Source organism: Mchenga conophoros, linkage group LG3, assembly GCF_057382185.1.
Source record: "Mchenga conophoros isolate Kocher_MC1m ecotype Shallow Benthic linkage group LG3, M_conophoros_male_GT1.1, whole genome shotgun sequence".
Lineage (NCBI taxonomy): Eukaryota > Metazoa > Chordata > Actinopteri > Cichliformes > Cichlidae > Mchenga > Mchenga conophoros.
Window position 1 is genome coordinate 62870399 of NC_140528.1, and position 17396 is coordinate 62887794.

Sequence of the window (17396 nt, forward strand, 5' to 3'; positions counted from 1 at the left end):
ACTGCTCCCATTAGCTGTCAATCAAACTCTGTCTGTGTATAACCAGCGTTCGCCTTGGAGAGCTCAGCACTCAGCTTCCCTGACTTGTGTCGACTGGTGGCCTTCTACTGTATCAGCAGGTAATAATATTATAACTGATAATAAATCTCAATCATTCTTCTTGCTAACATTCAACCTCACTGGCCTATGCAGAGTCCTCACTTCACTATGGATGGCCGAATGCCCAAATCTTATTTCTTAACAGAAGTGGCAGATCTCCCCTAATGCCTTTGCACCTAAATGGGAGCAAAGTCTTTGCACGCTGGGTCCTAAATCTTCTTCTGCATCTTGATGCCCACTGGTTTTTAAAACCAGTTTTATTCCCGTAATTTTTAGCTGTCCACAGACTTCCTTGCATGTAGTAAAATTGACTGTGTCTAGTTTTAACTTTCTGATCTCACATATCGTCAAACTTGAACTTTTTTTTTTCTTTGATCTGCAGGGATGTGTTGCCTTTGCCTCTGCAGCTACCTGATGCCATCGTTAGAGCGTCAACACACAGGCAGCTGGAGGCCATCTCACACATGGGACAAGGTCGGTCACTGGTGGCCTCTTTAAAAAATAAACTGCAGCAGCAGGTACATTCGCTTGCTCCAAATAATAAGTGTTACTTAACGTAGATCAGCATTTTTGGGTCAGCCTGTCTAATTGTCTAAATTGCCTAAATACTTCAGCCCAACAGAGCTGCTACCATAAGGTATTTCCTATTTGTCCTACTCTCTCATAATTCACTAACCAGAGGTGGGGGTGGGGCTGTTGAGGGTTTTTTCCCCCTTTAACACTGAACCTAAATGAGATTTAAGGACTTTAAAGATGTGTTCAGGACGAGATCGCTGACAGAAAACCAAAGTTTGAGAGAATGAGAGAGTAAAGTAATAGCTGACTAAAGTGGTGGCTGCCAGCTTGCGTCTATTTTTAAATGCGCGGCATGCTTCTGTAGTGCAGTGGGGTGTGACTTCATTGCGAAAAGTGATAACCAGACTCTTTCTCATCATGCTTCTCCAAAATCAGTCTGCTTCTGGATCAGCTTGCAGTAAAAAAAACACAGGTTAATGTTGTGTGTTGTGCTGTGTATTGTTTTAGTTTTCAAGCAGGTGAAACATTAAAAAATGGGAACGCTGTTTAAACACTTGTAAAATAAAGTACAATAAAGACTTACTCAAATATTTAAGTTATCTCCCCTCTCCTGGTTTTTCAATTAGACTTCTGGAGTTCACCGAGTGCTTCAGACATCCAAAATGGACCGATGGAGCCAGTTGCATCCACCAGTCAGGCCCAGACTGGGGTCCAGGACCGATGTCCCCTGCTGTCAAGGGGCACACAAGGCAAACTGTGCTTCATTAACCCGCTCTTTCTGCAGCTGGAGGTTTGCAAGGTTAGTTGCTTAGAAGCTTTCTCTGAGACCTTTCAAGGACACCCGTTGGTGCTTTTCTGGCCTCTACAAGTGCTCTAAATCGAAGCGTCCCTGCAACTGATAAATAACTACACCCTGCACTTTACTCTTATAGATAATCACTTATAGAAAAATAAACAGTTCATCAATCTACCCTTGAATCCATTTCCTCCCTTTTTACAGCAGCAACAGCTCACAAACCACAGTGCCTCCAATAAACGGCACCGCTTCAAGCGCAGCATGCGGCTCCGGCTCTCTGAGTCCTCCATGAATCTGTCCCTCGAGGGGGTTGGTTCCTACTCACCTCCCCTTTCAGTTGAGCAACCTGGTGGGTCAGAAAGGCTGAACAAGACCAACGACAACCCACAGAGGAGAGTTCACGCCGGTGCAGGCGTCCTGAGGAGAACTCCTGCTGTTTCACCTGGATCTGCTGAGGAGGATGACCTGATGTCTGTCTATGTGCCACAAGTAATAAGAGTCAGGATCTTTATTTGCACGTCAAAGCATGCTTATACTGATACGGATATGTGAGCACACCTCCTTTCTGTCTTGATTTATAGTAAATATGTCGCTTTTCACATCATGCAATAACTTCTCCTCTCTTCAAGACATCTCCCAAGGTGGAGGAGCCTCCGAAGCCCCAGCCGTCTGGCCCAGCTGAGGAGCCAGGCATCGAGGTGGCACTTCTGGCCATGGAGCGCCGCCCGGCTCCATCTTTGGCTGAGCTCGACAGCAGCAGTTCCTTCAGCAGTATGGATGAGGACCATGACTCAGACACGGAACCTGAAAGCATGTCCCAAACCCAAATGCACGCCTACCATCGCCCGCCACTCTTGCGCTCTCGAGGTCGCGGCGGGCTGCACCGCATGAGCGAGGCATTTGTGTGCTTCTTTGCACCAGACAAGCGGCTCACCCGGCTGGTGGAAGAGCTGTCCAGAGACAGGCGCTCAATCTTCGGGGGTATCATTCAGGACTTCCTCCTAGAGCAGAGAGAGGTGCTCAAATCCCTGACGTCTTCGCCTTCGGCATCGTCCTCATCACGCGTGACCTCCGTGCAGCTTCTGCAGGGTCTGCGCCTCTTTCTGTCCCAGGCAAAGTGTTGCCTGCTGGACAGCGGAGAGCTGGAGCCTCCCATTGAAACCCTGGTGCCAGAGAACGAGAAGGGTAAGCAAATGCAAACATAATTAACATGCAAATACACTCTGATATGAAACACGGTGCATTTAAAACATAGTTTGATCTGTGTTTTTGAAATTTCTCTAAGCTGGAGCTGGAGCAGGTTTATTAGCAGAATCTTATTCCATTGAGGAACATTTAGTTTTTACTTTGTTACACAAATTAAAATAACTGGAATTCAACATGAAGTATTTTTTAGTTCAGTTTCCTCCTGAGGGTGTTTTGTGGTGTCCTGATGGTTGCTTTGAGTGGCCTCTGTGGATCCGAATTGTTTTGAGCTCATTGCACAGATTGAATGTTGTTGTAGAGAATTTGAGGTGAAGTCAGTTCTCATAGTTCGAAGACGTGAGCATTGTCCTGCTGGACTTGCTCTTACCATGGTGGGGTATTCCTAGTCGCACGATCTGATATCGTCATGTTGGTGTTGTTCCCAGATCAACATAGTAAATGTTGTTCCAGGATCAACATTGCAAGTGACCAATCAGAATGTTGTGACATCATACTTTTGCGACTTCGGGAAAAACTGCCGTAAAACAAAAAACTGTACTTAAGCTGCGAGAAACCGCCTCTGTCCGCCAATCAACGGACCTTGACCCTGACCCTTTAATAAACAGTAAGCAGAATTGATATTGTCCTTGCAACATTGGAATTTCATAAATGCACGAATGGCTTGGCGCGCCAAAGAATAACGTCACAACAATGTGATTGGTCACTTGCAATGTTGATCCTGGAACAAAATAGTAAATGTTGTTCCAGGAACAACACCAAAACGACGATATCAGATCATCCATTCCTAGTCTGCTAGACCTGTGCCATTTTTTTCTATTATCTGGATTCACTTATTCTTACACTGGCGATCAGGATAAGCAATCACACGAAGGTCGTTATCAGCTCAATGAGTTAAACCAGGCTTTATCAATCTAGCTACAAGTGTGTTCACAGGAACGGGTTGGTGTTGGCAGCATCCTGCTGATCATAATCATGGATAACAGTGCAGGCAGCAGAGTGGAGGATTTTTACGAAGGAAGATAAAACTACAATATTACAAAAAAACATATGAAGAGGTTACACACACAATATGGGCTGAAAGTGACACAGCTGCTACAGACAAATCAGCCGTGTGTGTGTGTGTGAGAGAGATAGAGGACAAACTCTGTACGGTAGTTTAGGATTAAAAGTAAGTAAAGAGTGACAATATTCACAAAGTTTAATCTATTTAAAGACACGAAGGAGAGCCCGTCTGCGTGGGTTAACAGACTTCTCAATATCACAACTTTATCACCTGCTGCTCCAAAGGGGTTTAATGTTCTCTGAGCAAGTAAAGAAAAAATGCGGCATGGATTTGATATAAAGTCCACAAGTATACATCCGTTTCCCATTTCAGAATCATATCTTGATGCTTATAGAGCAATAAAATTGATGAAAAATTGTAGTCAGTTTTAAAAGAAAGAGTCTAAGAATCTGTATCAGTTACTGAAACACAGAGACTTCACGCTCTATTAAAAAACTTTAGACCCTCCAACTGTCCACAAACAGAGGTCTGAAGGATCTTCCAGGAACGGTGATGCTATTTTCCAGAGAACTGATTGGCTGTGATTTCATACATGATGATCCCCCATGTGGAGATAAAGCCACACACCCTGATTAGAAGAGGGCCTCAAAAACTCACAAAACATCCATATAAAGGCTAAATTTCCTTTTAGTGAGATGATCAGTGTTATCCATTCAACTGTGAGTCTTTTCAGTGCTGTAGTTGGTACTGCACTGCTGGTCCTCTGCTTCTATAGTGCGGTCATTTTGTCAATAATCTGATTGGTGTGGATGATCCTCCCCACCCCTCCCCCCTGGCAGCCCCGCTCTGATAGGACTGTTCAATCCTTTCACTTCCTTAACATGTATCTTCAAAAGCGCTTCACACCTCAAAGCAAAACTAAACAGTTAAACATGATTGTACGACATTCAGTATCTTTCAGTTTGAGCCACAGAGGAGCTCAAAGTAAGTTTGCTTCGCCGAGGGAAGGATTCGATCAAATTTAGCTGACTGTGCTGGATCACAGTCTGAGCACAATATCCTCACCACCCTTTCTCATATGAATGCTTGATTGGTTTATCACATTTAAAAAAGGAGGCGATGGTGAGTGCACCGAGGGACCGAGGAGAGATAGAAATGTGTAAAACAAAGCAAAAAAACCAACAAACTGTACTATTAGAAAACAGTGATTCAATAGACACTGTGCCAGAGGATGCAGGTCTGTGGAAACAGACAGCCTTTTCTGATAAATGGTGGGCTGCTCGGGCTCCAGTGAAAGGCACTGTCAACACAAAGTAGTTTGCGTAGGGGGCGGTTGGGGGGGTAGAGTCTCATTCAGTGGAGCTCATATTGTCTCTGGTATTTAGAAAATAGCATTAGGAAAGCCCGGCCCGACGCGTCTGCACTCACATCCATAGCATTCAAAGCGGGACTCGTCTCATTATTGTAAAGACATCGCAGGGTGTTACTCTGGAAGCATTCTAGTTAGATCTTTTGACACGCTCCTCTGCGTAGGTTTGGTCGTGTTTGGACTGCTTTGTGTGTGGCCGAGCGTCTGCGCTCGCAGGTGCGTGTGCTTGTGTGTAAATGTGTGATGACGGATGGTTGCCTGGCTTCAGAGGCTTCAGGGGAGAGCGGTCGGCCGTTGCCTTCCGTCCTCCCTTTCCTTCCTTCCTTCCTGCGCTGCGATTTTGATTTATCTCGCTTTGCGTCGGTGGGAGGCATTTGCATTTTTTTTTCTCCCCCTCGTTTATCATAAAAAGATATCACAGTCCCACGCTCACTTGAAGAGCAGCACGATTCAGAGGAGGGTGGGAGGGAGAGATCGAAATAGGCAGGTTACTTTGAAAATGTAATCAGTTACTGAACTGTGAGTAACAACTCAAAAAATAAAAGGGAAAAAAGAGAGAAAAGAAAAAGTCAGCTTTTTTTCTGTACCTGGGTTGTAATCACATTACATGTAATCTATTACTCTCCAGAGCTGTGTGTGTGAGAGAGAGAGAGATGGAGCAGAGAGGGAGGTGGATAAACAGAGACTAGAGGGTGGGAATGATTGATCACAAGGGGGAGTGCTATAGTGAGGTAGATGGGGGAGATGTTCAAGGATTATGCAGCAGGGAAACATGAAGCATGGAGAGGAGGGAGTGGAGGATATTGATGATGAGTGGAAAAACAGTGTGCACTGGAGAATTGTTACCCACTTAGTCAGGACTGCCCACTGACTGCAGGAGAACCACCGAGTGTGTGTTTTTTACACGTGTAAGGGAAGGCTCGCATGTGAACCGTTACATGTACACGAGTTCACTGTTGTCACCCCAAAACAAAATGAAAAACAAAACAAAACAAAAAAATAAACACACTCCTGAGCTTTTCAGAGGATGAGAAAATGTCATTTCTGATTACATGATCAGGGAGGTTTAAACGGGTCGTTTAACATTTGCAGAAATATGCTCGTTTCTTCATTGGAGGCAGGTTTTAAAGCGTGTTTTATCTTTAGGGGAATGTAAGTGAGGACCTGCTGAACAGAAAGCTAAGGTTTACCCTTATTTCAGTTCTGTGACATCTGTGAAGCACTTCTCTAAGAATTGTGGGTAAGCAGGCGAGACTAGAGCGAGGAGGGAGCCAGGTTTGTGCAAGCGAGGTGGAAAATTGGCTGGGAGATACAAAGGAGTTCCCAGAAAAACTAACAAAGATGAGAAAGTATAGCTTATGCCTGCTGCTAGTTAGAGCCACTATTGTAGTTTCTGGGATCCCTAGTTTATGTAATGAATACACAGTATTGCCAGAAGTATTCATTCACCCATCCAAATCATTGTTCAAATTAAATCCATGACCACAGGTGTTTAAAATCGAACACCTAGGCCTGCAGACTGCTTCTACAAGCCGTGATAGGACGTCGCCTGTGCAACCAGTCCAGTTAATAAATTTCCTCACTGCTGTTAGTGGTATTATAAGTGGAAGCGATTGGGAACGACAGCAACTGAGCCATGAAGTAGTAGTCAAAGGTTCAGTCGCACAGGAACGCGTAATGCTTCAGCACATCAACATGTCCAACATTTTGGACAATTAAATGTCCCCAACCTTGGCAGCAGTTTGGGGATGTCCCCTTCCTGTTCCAACATGACTTTGCGCCAGTACACAAAACAAGGTCCATAAAGACATGAATGAATGAGTGTGCTTTGACAGAACTTGACTGACTTGCACAGAGTCCTGACCTCAGCCCCAAAAAACACCTTTGGGATGAATTAGATTGGAGACTGAGAGCCAGGCCTTCTCGTCCAACATCAGTGTCTGACCTCACAAATGTTCTTCTGGAAGAATGTTTAAAAATTCCCACAAACACTCCTAAACCATGTGGAAAGACTTCCCAGAAGAGCTGAAACTGTTATAGCTGCGATGGGTGGGCGGACATCATTTTGAAGAAGGTATTATTATTAATTATAATGATACTATGCAATCAAAACTGCCAGGATGTTTGCCATAAATTGTGGAAACTTGTTTCTGCCACTAAAAAGACTCAAAAATTCGACTAAAACTGAAGTTTCAATTTTGAGATAATAACTAAAAAATTTTGATTTAGCTCTACCTGCTAATAATTTGTAACTTTCAATGATGGAAATAAGCGTTCACAATAAATTGTCAGAAGGTTGTAGATCGCCTTTTGTTTGTTTGTTTTTTTAATCTTTTTTACACGGTATCTCACCACCTTCAGTCTTCCCAGGCTTTAACACGCCCAAAGCGATGAGAGATGATCGAAATGACAGTCTAGACATTTTTTTCTTGGAGCAGTTATGTGCTGCTGTAACTATGTCTTGACTAAGAATAGCAGGCACAAATCCCAGTCTCAGTCTGCAGCCAGAGGAGGACTGCTGATCACTTTGATTTGTGTTACCTTGAAACGATTCCTGTGTCTCTGCAAAGGTTTGTGCTCTGAGAAAAGGGTTAATGGAAAAACTGTGCCGGGAGGTGAACTGCAGGGAGGGTCGCTTTCAGGTTAATGTGACCATGCAAAATAGGAGCTGTTTCTACAAACACTCACTCTGCACTACAGCAGAAGAGTTTGAACAACGTTTCGCTCAGCAATAATCTCCCGAATCCAAAGCACATCTGATTTTATATGATGTGAGGCAAAACAGAAAGCACACAGTCAAGTACAGTACGCTCTGTAAGTAATGTGTGTTAGTAGTTAAACCTTTTAAGGCTGTAATTTGTGTTTCTGTGGATCGCTCCATTAAGCGTACTTTGTCAGATCCATTGCTATTTGAATTATTATTTTCCTCTAAATGAAGGTTCTAAATAAATAATCTAAATATTAATTTGAAACCAGACAATGGGACTTGACACGGCGTGGGCGAGATCATTAAAAAAAATCAAGCCAATGTTATTTGTTGGAATTTTTTTTATGTATTTTCATATATTTGTCTGTTTTCTGAAGGTAATTTTACTTTATGTGCACTTTATCGCAGGTCACTGGATGATGGCTGAGTATTTGAGAGCAGTAATCGTTAAAATAAATGTAGATAAAATGTTACGGTCCCTAATGGTCCCCCGCCCCCCACTTAGACATTTCCAGGATTTTGTAAATGGAGTGGCAGTGGGCTGGGATGCAGAGCCAGCCGTGGGGTCTCATGGGAAATCAGGAACAAATACTAAACCGAACCACTTGAAAATTGGTTAAAATTTCAGCAAGGTTAATGAGGTCATTATTTTAATTGATTTCATTAATCCATTAGCATCAGGATTGTTACTGCGCTGCAGCATGGGTGTTGATACCGTACAGGGAGGCAGCACTGAAGCACAAGACTCAGGTGTGAAGTAAAAAAAGTTCTTCTATTGACTAGTGAGCACAAGGAACAGTGTCTCAAATATGCTTTCTTTTAAGTTCACTTTTGCAACGTTTATTTTACTGAACTGTGGTTTTATCTTGCTTGTTGTGCAAAGCACATTTACTTTTAACCTTGTTGCTTTTAAATGTGCCATAGAAAACAACTGACATTGGCATTTATCTAGAAATATTAAATTGAATAAATTATAACATTTAAAGCTCATATACAGCCCTGCCTTTGCAGATTTATTGTGTGAAAAGTGAAACTGCATGAGAATTTAAACACAGTCTTGTGATGAATAGTTGTTTTGCAAAGTGGAAAAAAGAATTTAGATATTTAACCTAAGTAACAGTTATAATCCCATTTAACTAGCTTAATAGTTCAAATATATGTAAAGTACCTAAAGTAAATGTACTAATGATGTTTTGGGGTTATAATTATTGATTTACTGATGTGTGAATCTCTTTAATTTGCAAAATAAGAAGTAACGAAAGCTTTAAAAACAAATGGCGTATGAAGTGGAATAATTGCATTCCAAGTATAGAATACATGGAAATATTTAAATGTAGTACAAGTACATTAAATCTATGTGAAGTACTTGAGTAAATGTACTCAGTTACATTCCTACTAGTCCTATCTGTGCTCTCATCCAGTGGTATCAGGAACTACAAGATTAACATTCCTCTGGTTTGAAGGTGCTGCTTTGGTGGTGGGGGAATCACATTTTGAGGGTGGGCTGGTGCCCACCCATGCCCACCTTCTAGACACGCCTCTGCAGAAGACCAAACCACAATATAGGAGGGAGAGCCAATTTTTTAATTGTATTTTTATTGTTTAACCCTAGAACACTATCGCTATAAATAGTAACACGATCACTAATGCCGGGTGATTTTTACCCGGTATAATATAACCAATGAAAAGTAATCAAATATATCAAAATATGACAACACATGACAAATTAGAGTGGTCTTCTTTTACTTTCAACTGTGCCATGTCTAACAAAATGAAAAATAAAACTCCTAAAACAAAATAATGACTCTGGAAAGCTGGTGTTTGGTCCACCCATTCCTGGGACATTTGAGACTTCCCTGGTGATGGCACAGACTCCTCGACACGCAAACAGCTGCAGGAGTGAGAAATCATGTAAATGTATTTTCTCGGGTGTAAATCACCCAGCGATAGTGTTCTAGGGTTAAATATAAAATTACCTGAAGAATTTTGAGGGGTTGTTGTTATATTTATAGTTATATTTACAGTGATGCACAGTGGAACAACACTGTTCCTCACCCAAAAAGGTGATTACGTCATTTGGAAGAAGGTGCGGCCCCAAGATCCTCTTCTAGAGACGTACCTTTGTTTTAATTTCCATGGGTGCTTCTCAAAATGCAGGACAGAATAAAAACTGGAAAAAAAGCTTTTCTTCTGCTTTTTCTTAATTTAAAAGGAATTTCATGCATTATGAAAAGTGTTGCTGCAGACCTTTCTATGTCAGTATTTCCCAGTTGCACAAAACACAAAAATTAGTTCTCTTCCTTCCTTGTGCATCAGTTTGTCAGAATAAATGCTGGTTTTCCCGAATAACAAGCCCCTCCCCTTTTTCGCAGACCTGGCGTTGGAGCGCTCCATGTTCTCCTGTGTGCTCAGGCCTCTGAGGTCCCACCTCGAGAAAGCCCTGGTCGCTTTGCACAATCAGGACGGCTCCACCCAGCGTCTCACCCAGAACCTGCTCCGGCTGAAAGGGGACGCCACCATGGAAAGGCTCGGTGTTCGGACGGGCGTTCCAGACAGCCGAGAAGTGGAGAGGGTGAAGCAGAAACTGGTCCTGATGCAGCGGACGCACTCGCCCATCGACAAGGTGCTGCTGCTGCTCCAAGTGTGCAAGTGTGTGCACAAGGCCATGGGGTCCTTACACGGTGAGACTGCTGGATGCTGCACAGACAGAAACACAGGTAGCCAGAGATGGAGTCACTTCAGCTGGAGTTTTATGTGGATTTGTGATGTTTTTAGTTAAAGATCAGGTTTGAGACTGGAGACTTTTCACTTTCTGTAGCGTTTACAGATAAAGGGCTTTGTCGCTGCTGCTTGTGATCCTGGCTGTAAAAAAAAAAAAAAGAAAGACGAAAAAATGAAGGTCAGGCGTCTCTGCAGAGCCATTCTTCACTGTCAAAACCTTCACATTTCAAACTGTATCTGTGTGGGCAGCAGCACAACCTGCTTGCTTTTGTACACTTGTTTATTTGGTACAATGTTCATTTCAAGCTGTCAGAAAGAACGATGACAGCCTCTTCTTTTCCTTTCCTTCTCTTAATATATATGCAGGACAGGAAGTTAGCTGGGACGACTTCCTGCCGTCGTTGTCTTATGTGATCGTGGAGTGTAACAAGCCTCACATCCTCATAGAGGTGGAGTACATGATGGAGCTGCTGGAGCCCTCGTGGCTCGGAGGAGAGGGTAGGTCCTAAACTGTGGCATCGGTCGCACCGCAACACTGTATCAGGTCGTCCCAGGATATCTTTGGTACAACAGCCATCATTAAACCTCTGTTACTGTGCAGCGCAGGAGCAGCTATCACAATAGTTTTGTTACATTTGCTGTCTTTGTTTTGGGACAGCACAGTGCATAACTGAGTTAGGTTATTTTTAATCACCGTCTGTAATAGCCAGACAACATAAACATTTGATGATATAACAATCAAAAGTAATTTATGGGCCAAAGGCCAAATAGGACCAAATTACTTCTCAGGTGCTTTTGATTCCTCTGAGTTTGGGGGTCAACCATCCAAAGCAATAAACAATGCACGAGAGAGATAAAAAAGAGAGTGTAGGTAGGGTGGCGGGGATGGAGACAAGTCTCAGGGGTGATTTATGACAGAAGGATGGCAGCATGAGTGAAGGTTTACAAAATGGGAGTGAGATCTGCTGTGATGTATGTTTTGGAGACAGTGGTACTGACAAAAAAGACAGGAGACCGAGCTGGAGATGAAATGAGTAGATCAGAGCGACGGCGCAGGTTGAGCAGTTTGGAGAGAAAGTTAGAGAAACAAGGGTCAGAGGGTTTGGACATGTGCAGAGGAGGAAGAGTGGATATATTTGACAAAGGATGTTGAAGGTGGAGCTGCCAGGCAGGAGGAGAAGAGGAAGAGCACAGAGGAGATTCATGGGTGTAGTGAATGAGGAGTGTTGGTGTGACGGAGGAGGATAGGGTGAGATGGAGGCAGATGACCCGCCGCAGCATCTCGTAAAGGAAGCAGCTGAAAGAGGAAGAAGAAATCAAATTGTATCCAGACTGGAATATTTTTAAGTGCAACCTTAAACTGTTTTTAAAAAGGTCATTCACAAGTGATTTGGTGTTTTTTTGTTGTGTGAAGCTTTTCTTATGTGTTTTTATGTTTATATGGTGGCAATGCAAATTACTCTAACGAACACTGTGCTGTTGGACTTCTACTAATACTACATACCTAGTCCCATATAAAGAAAAGTGACTTTAATGAATAAATTTGATTAGTAGAAATAAAACACTGATGCAAAACTTTTGTAGATACTTGGATGTATTTGATAATCAAAAATCGTCAGGGATGCAGGAGAGAGGACACAAGTGTGAAAACGGCAAAGGAAGACAAACAGGAATTAAAACCAGAAGAGACACACACAAAAAGCTAACCTTTCAATCTAAAACAGGAAGTTAAAGATGAAAAACTAACAAAAGACAGAGAGAAGGAACACAGGTAACAGCAAAATAAAAAGAACAGATATTATGAAGGTTTATGACAGCTAGTTAATTTTTTTTTCCTGGTTTCAAAAATACACATTTTCAGATATTACCACAAATCTGCGTTTGATGATTCACATTTTACTCGCTTTTTGTCTTAAAATTGCACTGACTGTTCATAATCTACTCTGTCTTATTTGTATTTTGGTAGCTATTACTACATTATTATTATATTATTATCCTCTATTATTAATTCGTACCTCTGACTTACACAGGAAGAGTGTAGGAAGTGAATTTAGGAAGTAAATAAAAAAAAAAATCTCTTGAAAGCAGAACATGGCAGTGAAGTTTAAGACAATCTTTTTAAGGACAGAGTAGGAGGAAGTACTATGTGATGCAAGATTTAGTCCTGTTTTTACACTCTTTTTCCCTCCTACACCTTTTTCGCCTACAGGTGGCTACTACCTGACCAGCGTGTACGCCAGCCTGCATCTGATCCAGAGCCTGGACAAGGAGCAGCCGTTCTCGGGCTGCCTGACGCCAGAGGTCCAAGAAGCGCTGAAAGAGTGGAGCTGCAGACGGAGCCGAGAGGCCCAGAGACAGAAAGAGAATCAGCAGAGCCAAGTAGGCGCCGCCTGCTTCGATTGTAGCAGTGCACAAGCCCTAGTAGCATTACATGTGGGTTTGTTGTGGAGTAATGTAGTATACAGCCTTCACACAAACCTCTCTTGTGTGAAATGGTGATTTATGTGTGGACAGCTGCTTATTATGCAGTGAGACAACTCTAATGGGATATTTTGGCCCGTGTGGACGACTTAACGGCAGAAACGGTTTAAAGACACGAAACTAAATCTTACAGGTGGATGAATGACGATCAAAAGAAAAACAAACACATGTGAGGCGGATGTCTTATTTTTTTCTTTCTTTAATCTGTTTTTCTACATGAAGGTTATTACAAACGCAGGGAATTGGATTAAACTGATAATATGGATAAAGAAACTAATGCTAATCAGTAGCTTTGCAGAAATCTCCTTACAGTTTTGAGCTTTCTTGGATAACTCTGGTCAAGCCTGTAAAAGTGTGGCTTTTATTCCATTTTTCTTGGACTGGCTCCATAATGTAGTGGTTTGCACGTTTGCCCAACAAGCAGAAGATCTCTGGTTTGATCCCAGGAGGAGATGCAAATCCCTTTGAGGTTGAATCAGTAGGGGCATCTGGCATAAAGAAAATGTGCCAAATTAAACACGCAGAGCTACCCTGCTGTGGCACCCTGTTGGGAATTAGGGAGCAGCCAAAGTAAGCTTTTATTTTATTCTATACTTCTTGGCAGATTTTCTCAGCCTGATGGGATGCAAGGCGCCTATTCAGACCTCTCGACTGATGTTTTGTGGCGTTTAAGTCTGGGATTTGATGGGGTCACTTAGCGACAGGCAGAGAGCTGCTTTGAGGCCACTCCAGAGTGGCTGTTTGGTTATTAGCTTCAAGTCACTGTCATGCTAAAAAGGTGAACCGTCGCCTGTTTGTCAGGTGGTTTATCTCCGTCTCTCTGCTCTGATCAGTCTGCCTTTCCCTCAGATTGATGCTATTTCCAAGCAGTGCCTGGCGTTTCCTGGACATCCACCATTTCACACACGCTGACACTCCAACGGATGGATTCAAGGGGGTTTTAGGGGTGTCAGCACGGGGTTTGGTATCTTAACCAAGGATACTTAGACATGTGGCCTGGAGCAGTCAGAGATTAACCCATTGACCTTCTGATTGGACCTGCTGTAACACCTGAGCTACAGCTGCCCAGTGTAAGAAGCAAAGCATCAGACTTGGGTATTAAACAGTCTATCCCCTGCGCGCTCACCAGCACGTCTTAGATTGTAAGAAAGAGGAAGTAATTGTAGGAGCTGCTTGAAGTAAGATAAGATAAGATAACCTTTATTAGTCCCACACGTGGGAAATTTGTTTTGTCACAGCAGGAAGTGGACAGTGCAAAAGTTATGAGGCAAAAATTAGACTACAGTAAGAATAAATACAGTACACAACTGTACAGAATAGAATAAAATAAAATACTATATACAGTAGAATAAAATAAAATAAATATACAATAAGATAAAAATAGAATACAAATACAAATACTATATACAACTGAGTAAAAATACAACGATGACAGAAAGGATTATTGCACTTAGTATTATTGCATATGTATGGATGTGTGTGCTTGATCAGTTAAAGTCTTTGTTGTGGAGTCTGACAGCAGTGGGGAGGAAAGACCTGCGAAATCTCTCCGTCCCACACCGTGGGTGCCGCAGTCTCCCACTGAAGGAGCTGCTCAGTGCTGTCACAGTCTGCTGCATGGGGTGGGAGATGTTGTCCAACAGGGATGACAGCTTAGCCGCCGTTCTCCTGTCACTCACCACCTCCACTGGGTCCAGAGGGCATCCTAGAACAGAGCTGGCCCTTCGGATCACCCTGTTCAGTCTCTTCCTGTCCCCAGCAGAGATGCTGCCGCCCCAGCAGACCACGCCATAAAAGATAGCAGAAGCCACAACAGAGTCATAGAAGGTCTTCAGGAGTGGGCCCTCCACTCCAAACGACCTGAGTCTCCGCAGCAGGTACAGCCTGCTCTGCCCTTTCCTGTAGAGGGCGTCTGAGTTATGAGTCCAGTCCAGTCTATTGTTCAGATGAACACCAAGGTACCTGTAGCTGTCCACAGCCTCAATGTCCATACCTTGGATGTTCAGTGGTTGCAGTGGAGAATGCTTGTGCCTGCGGAAGTCTACCACCAGTTCCTTGGTTTTACTGGCGTTGATCTGGAGGTAGTTCAGCTGGCACCAGTCCACAAAGTCTTGGGTCAGTCCTCTGTACTCCTTGTCGTCCCCATCAGTGATGAGGCCGACTATTGCAGAGTCATCAGAGAACTTCTGCAGGAAGCACTGGGTGGAATTGTGGGAGAAGTCTGCAGTGTAGATGGTGAAGAGGAACGGAAAAGTCTAATTCGCAGCAAGGATGTGGACATTTTATGTCCTGCATCCTGCACGCTCAGTCCTGCTGCTATTTCCAGGTTTAAGAAGACATCGGAGGACAACTATCTCCTGTCCCAATCTTTTTCTCTAAATGTTTTTTGGGGTTATAAGGCTCATCAGAACAGAATATCTATCCATCAAGGTTCCAGTTCAGGATGCTCGGACTGCAGGGCTAACACAGAGAGACAGACAGCTATTCACATTCACACCTATGGGCAACTTAGAATCATCAGTTACGTTAACCCCACTAACTGCATCTCTTTGGACTGTGGGAGGAAGCCAGAGTACCCGGAGAGAACATGCAAACGCCACACAGGTGGGGTCGAACCCAGTGAGGCAACAGTGCTAATCACCACTCCACCATGCCGCCTATCAGACCAGAACATCTTTTACTCAGATGTTCTCAATCTGCAGGTTTTGTTCTATTTGCAGAGGAGTCTACTTTGGGGTTTTGATTTCACCCCTTCACCAAGAAACTGTGTGTTTGATTTATCAGTTTGGCAGTTTCAGCATAATTACAGAGTTACTAGAAATAGCTTGTTTAGTAAATGTGAATACTTTCTGGATCTACTCTAGCTTATCTCATACAAGGGCCAAGACAAGTGTTTCCATGCAGCTGCAAAGCTTCTGCATGCTGCTTTGACTAGTGCTGGTGTTGGACAGCAGTATAGCTTTAACCATTTTCTGCACGTTTATGGATTAAACACAAAGCTGCACTCAGAAGCAGGCTACCCTGGCTTCGTCTTTGACTGTCAGAGAATAACAAAGCAAATCATCGCTTGATGGCACCAGTTAAAATCTCTTTTCTTCTGGCAGAACAATCAAAGTCTCTCTTGTATCAAACGTGTGGTCTTTGCAGCTTGGAGCGGCCAGCATCTGCTTAGAACTGTCACAGTGCGCTTTGGCACATAAAAATTGCACGAAAGAAGCAAGCGACATCGAAAAAGAGGTGCTAATCCATCCAAAGAGGTCAGATATTACAGCACATTAATTACACTGATGGCAACACAGTGTTGAGCAACATCACACTGTCCTCTATCTGTGACTCTGGCAGGTGGGGTAGAAAAAAAAGGAGCAGTGATCCACATTTGACTCAAAGTTGATTTCGGGCATCACCGCTGAAGCTTCTTGATGAAGTCGGGGACAGAGCTGGAGTTTTTGGAAAGCCGGTTTTTAAATCAGAGGTGAAAGAGCACACCTGGATTTCCCTGTTTTGGTTTTCTGAGTGCAAACACGTTTCAAATTCATTTGGGGGGATTAGTTTTTAGACATTTTTAGAGGTAATCCTCTGATCTGGGGCCGCTGGCTTACGACCGGTCGTGCACTAATGCGCGCTCACACACACACTAACACACACGCACGCTGACTTTTTACCTACACTCTCCTATTATCATCCTGCTGGCCCCACGTTTGTGTAACGGTCCACCAGATGCCATGGAAAACAGGCATTGTCATCCACAACGTTTCTGTCTCGTCACGTGGTTCCTCTCCTGGCTTCAAATAGCCGATCTAACTCACCCGGCAGCCAGATTTTCCACTGACACAGGCGGGGATCAGTGAGCCAAGTGCTATGAAGAAGTGGGCGGTCAGATAACATGAAATTTATTGAGCTGCATCTACCCATCGAAGCAGGCAAACACAATATGCACACGGACAGCGAGGAGCTCAGTGACTCTGTAAGTTCTGATAATGGCTGACCTGTTGATTATATTTGCTACTGACTGCTTTTTCTTTCTTTTTTTCTGCTTCTTTTAAAAGCCACTTATTCATCTGTGGTGTGTGTGTGTGTTGAGGGAGGCAGGCTGGATGGTTTGTCTGTTTGTGTGTTTCCGTGAGCGACAGGGAAGAGGATTCTCCCTGGTTTCTCAAGGTTGGATGTTTGGTAAAAAGGATTATGTCCAGCATGTTTTCACAGTGTGTGTGTGTGTGTGCTTTACAAAGAGTTGTGAGGGCGTCTGTAGGTGGTCGAATCTGACATTATGTAATGGCTCAAGTGCCTGAAGAGCAGCGATTGTTGCGATAGACCTGTTAGTTTTGGGTTTGCTCGCTTTTTGCTCTGTGGAAAATGTGAAAAAAGTTTGTGTCTGCTGAGTGGTGGCGGTGGTGGAGGAGAGGGGGGGGGACTTCAGCAGAGCACCAGAGCAGAGCGAGTTTAATGGATGATATTTGAGTTTGGAAGTGGACTCGCTCGAGTGGATTTATGCCGGGAG

At 43.4% G+C, this 17396-nt stretch overlaps 1 protein-coding gene across 2 annotated transcripts in view; it reads left to right on the forward strand.

Annotated features, from left to right (window-relative positions):
* rin1b (Ras and Rab interactor 1b) overlaps positions 1-17396 on the forward strand; it is a 43977-nt gene that overhangs the window by 24101 nt on the left and 2480 nt on the right. For both annotated transcript variants that reach the window (XM_085266262.1, XM_085266254.1), the window contains exons 4-11: positions 47-119; positions 482-573; positions 1242-1414; positions 1616-1900; positions 2041-2596; positions 10069-10377; positions 10784-10915; positions 12627-12796. In XM_085266262.1, the coding sequence (XP_085122388.1) occupies positions 47-119; positions 482-573; positions 1242-1414; positions 1616-1900; positions 2041-2596; positions 10069-10377; positions 10784-10915; positions 12627-12796 (1790 nt within the window). The remainder of the gene's footprint in view (positions 1-46; positions 120-481; positions 574-1241; positions 1415-1615; positions 1901-2040; positions 2597-10068; positions 10378-10783; positions 10916-12626; positions 12797-17396) is intronic.